Source organism: Buceros rhinoceros, unplaced genomic scaffold (assembly GCF_000710305.1).
Source record: "Buceros rhinoceros silvestris isolate BGI_N320 unplaced genomic scaffold, ASM71030v1 scaffold6749, whole genome shotgun sequence".
Classification (NCBI taxonomy): Eukaryota; Metazoa; Chordata; class Aves; order Bucerotiformes; family Bucerotidae; genus Buceros; species Buceros rhinoceros.
Genome location: NW_010433193.1, coordinates 81,820 through 86,072, shown reverse-complemented (window position 1 = coordinate 86,072; position 4,253 = coordinate 81,820). Strand labels below are relative to the sequence as shown.

The 4,253-nt window shown below is 48.6% G+C and overlaps 1 protein-coding gene across 1 annotated transcript in view; it reads right to left on the bottom strand.

The window, feature by feature from the left end:
- Positions 1–206: 206 nt before the first annotated feature.
- Positions 207–4,253, bottom strand: part of UNC80 (unc-80 homolog (C. elegans)) — a gene marked incomplete at its 3' end in the record, with an annotated part of 85,206 nt that continues 81,159 nt past the window's right edge. Inside the window, exons 46-50 of the mRNA XM_010144021.1 lie at positions 4,090–4,186; positions 3,230–3,400; positions 2,922–3,014; positions 749–784; positions 207–425 (exon numbers count right to left, since the gene is read on the bottom strand). Of these exons, the coding sequence (XP_010142323.1) occupies positions 207–425; positions 749–784; positions 2,922–3,014; positions 3,230–3,400; positions 4,090–4,186 (616 nt within the window). The remainder of the gene's footprint in view (positions 426–748; positions 785–2,921; positions 3,015–3,229; positions 3,401–4,089; positions 4,187–4,253) is intronic.

Sequence of the window (4,253 nt, the reverse complement as noted above, 5' to 3'; positions counted from 1 at the left end):
CGGAAGAGAGCGTATGAAACCTTCCTCATACACAAGCAGCATCAGGTACAATCTAAGGAACGTCCGGAACAAGCTCTCCGTGTTTCAGACAGCAATATGCAACCATATTACCCAAAAGTGATTCCATCTGCTATTATGAAAAATTAGGAGTTAAAAGAGGAATCCTCCTGAAATGAACAAGTAAAAGCCGAATGCCTGTGGAATACCTCATGTGGGACTTCACGTCCAGCAGCTCCAGAGAAGTCACTCGGGGCTCCCCAGCCAGGTTCTGCAATATCTTCAGCCTTGGACCACAGTGCTTGTAGAACTCTGTGCAGATATTCAGCAATGACTCCCGCGGCCTCCTGAACTCCTCTCTGGCAATTCGTTCATCCAGCTCCTCTCGGGGAAGACCCTGGCCCTCCTCCAGTAAGTGAAGGTTCTCCCTGAAGGACATAAAATGAGAAAAAGTGGGAAGTGGAAGAGCAGGGACAGATAACAACCACCTCTTCAACTTGTTTCTGCAACAGCTGCTTTCCTCTGCAATTGAAAGGAAACATAATTGCATCTACAATAATAAAAAAGGAAAGTTTAATCTGCAAAGTCTTGTTAAAAATGCAAATAGTTTCTACATGAACTATCTTTTGCTACATCCCATGGAAAAAGGCTGCATGTCACAGCAGCAGTGGGTGGGACCCAGCAAACCTGGAGACTGCTGGGGAATAGTTCATCGCACGTCAGCGAAGACTGGGTGAAGATTTTACTGTACCTGATGAAGTGTAGTTTGGCTCCCTGTTCTGGGTACCTGGAGAAACAGAAACAGTGCGGTTGTAAACAGCGACTTAGTAGTGCCCAGACCGTGCCTTTCTGAAAGAAGGCAACACGGTGTTTGCCCAGAGGTATACTGGCCACGGATGGTATCTCGCGTCCCTGGAACAACGGCTACACACGGTTAGTGACCACACTGAACAGCCTTTACCTCCCGGCTGGCAGCAAACAAGAAATTCCTTATAGTTACTGCCCTTGTTATGAAAGAAAAATGTGGTCTTAAAAACCACAGTCCTCTTTCAAGCAATTTCTCTTCCTAATATTCACCCCAGTGCTCAGTCTGTTTCATGAAGCCAGAGCTCACCTAGTGGAAAGAAAACCTTGGCATATTTTTTTTGTTTGTTTTGTTTTATTGTCATTGTCTCTTGCCACTTCTTGTTGAGAAAGCATTAACGAATCCTGCAGCACTTGGCTAACGCGTCCAAGGCTGGAACAGCGATCCTGCTGCCATCACGAGACCCCTGCTGTTGCTAGCAGATGTCTGTTGCAATAACAACACAACAGAAGAAACAAGGGCAGGAAACCTGGAGAAGTGCAAAAATATTTTGGATCAGAGACTGAATGTTTGATAAACAGAAAGATCTAGAAATGTAAGCCAAGATGTCTGAGTCACACAACATCAGGAGTCTCTCCATTGCCCGTCAGCAGATACATATTAACTGCTCTCTGAAACCAGCAGACAATTAATAAAGCACTATTTTCCATGACAGATTATTTTCTTTAGACTGGACAAGCTCGCAACAGAAGTCAACAGCAAACATCCACTTCAGGCTGCTTCTCAGCTCCGGGACTGAAAGCCAGAGCTGTGCATCGTTCGTGCCCGAATGACAGACTGATGCCAGGCGTTACCAACCAAGATGTGCACACCACATGTCTCTAAACTGACAGAGCAGCCCTTAGGTGATCCATGCAGAGAGCGATTTCGATCTTGCTTCAATACAAAAAAAAGACAGGGGTTAACTTGGAAAGCGTGTCTTGCTGGAAGGGTGTTCCTGACCTACAGTCTGGTGCAGCCCACAGCATCACACTAGACCACTGGCTGTGCACAGCCTTACTATCGGCTGTTACAGACAAAGGAGGAACGCAGAGGAAACGCTCTGCTCTGGACGGACGGCCACTCCAGCTTCTGCTGGAAGAGCTCCCTGTCCAGACACTCCGATGTGAAGCACAGGAAGGCAGAGCCTGGCCGAGGGAAGGCAGGGCTGCCCAGAGGAGTCATCAGTACTGCAGAGAAAACCGTCCCAATCCCAAATGCTTGTGGGTGGGTTTTGTAACAGGATTTCTTAAGCCCTTGCCCTACGAGCTGTTCAGTGGCCTTGGCTAATTTGCAGCAGCGTAACTGGAGTGGTCAATATGGCCAAGGAGTATTACAGTCTGCTGGCACCATCTCCTTCCTTACCCCTTCTTCCATGCAAAGGTTTTTTTTGTGGGTTGTTTTTGTTGGTTTGTTTGGGGTTTTTTTTGAGAAGGACATTCCCCGTCATTCTTCCCTTTCTCTCAAATTCTCTGCTACTCACTCCTTTGCTAACCGTAACTGAAAAAAAACCCCAGGCCAGTGTGGAGGTAAAGGTGATAGATATGGTCTCCATAAAAGGAAATGGGAAAGGGGAGAAAAAAGAACTAGAGGAGGAGCTGCTCTCTGTGAGTCTCAGCTGAGATGCAGGTTGAGCTCACGCTGCGGTTCATCCTCTCAGAACAAGGCCAGAAGGATCCAACCCTTCTGCAATCCAGGTGTGCTCCTTCCAGAGGTCACTCTGACAGTGGACTCAGGAGGAGGCAAAGCAGAGAACTGAGGGCCACAGTTGCTTTGTCAGTTTACTTCTGGAGTGCGAGAAGGGAAGCAGAGAAAAAGACATTTAGGATGGGTGTCCTCCATTTTCACATTTTGGTTTTCTGTATAGTAACATGGTTTTAAACTAGAAATTCTCGTCTTGGGGATTTTGGTTACTGTCAGAAAAGCAATCCTGGGCTATGGGCTCTTTTTACCTGACTGTTTTCTCTCACAGCACCTAGAGCTCTGAGAAATGGGACGTTACCTTACTCAAAACCAAACGAAACCAAACCAAAACCAACAAACCGAAAAAAACGAGAAAAAGAAAAGCCCACTGACTTACCTGGTGTTCACGCCTGCTGACATGGTGTGGTTTGCCGTTGTGGTCCCTTTATGGCCTTGGTCACAGCGGCTCATCTGTGGCGCTGTCATAGGCCTGGCAAGGGGAAGGTGAATAGCACACTAAAGACTGAACCCAACAAGCACCCTGAAACCCCTTTCGTCATCTGGTGAAATCCGGCACTAAATTTACCGCGTCTAAACCTCAACCGTTACTCCAGCTCAGCCGCACATATTGTGACCTCCTGCGCACTCCCCCTCCCCACACTGAAGACCAAGCGCAGGCTCAGTCCTTTGCCCCACGTGAGTTACCTGGTGAGAACTTCCACGCTGTACAAGAGGGCCTGCAAAGAGGTGGCAAGGGCAGCCATAGCAGCGATCTCCTCACGCGCTGCCGTCACGGTCTCCGCTTGAGAGGTTTGTCGCTTCAGCTTCTGCAAGTAACAGGGAACCAGCGCTTCCAAGACCATCAGCATCTGGAGGCTGGAAAAATAAGCAATAGTTGGTCTGTCCTACCCGGTCAGTTCTGAGACTCATGTCGGGCGAGGCTTAAAAGGTTCACTCCGAAGAGCCCCAGATCCCTCACGAGCCTTGTGATGTCATTGCTTCTCACTAGATAAGGCGTCCTGGGCCAAAGAAACCCTTGGATTTCAGGGGGATAATTAGCTGATGCATGAAACAATAGTAACAAAAGCACCTGAACTTCTGGGCATCTTCTGAATATGCCCTCCACTTGCAGTCATTCTTTTTCCCTACCAATGACTCCTTTCTTCCCTCTCGAAACTAACCTTCTCTTTTAGCAGAGTACCTCCCCTCTCTGCATCTTCCTGTTCTTTCCAGCTGCGTGTTCGTCCCCGCCTGGTTCCCTCCCTCTCGCTTCTCTGACCGGGGAAACCCGCAGGATGCAAGGTAATCCCCACCGGGAAACACAGCTTGGGTGTTGCTGCTCAGGCTGCCATCCAGCCTAGCGCTGCTGCCAGCGGCTGGCAGGAATTTGAGCTGGTGCCCTAGGAGAGGTACCAACAGGTAGAGCCTTCGCCTCACAGACAAGCCCTGTGGCTACAGTGCATTTCTATATCCTCTGCCTCCTTTTGTCAGCTTTGCTTTTGCATGCCGTATGGAGCTTTTGCGCCCTTTCCGAGTCTGCACAAACCAGGAAAACAGATTAGCACCTCCTGAACGATTCCGGAGCGTAGGCCACCACTGTCACACACAGCTTGATGGCTTCACTGATCGAAAAGGTCAAGTCTTCGTTGCCGTAGCAGAAATCTGGGGGAGTAAATCCATATGAAAAGACCAATGATACAAACGTACTGAATATGCGAGGAGCTAGCAC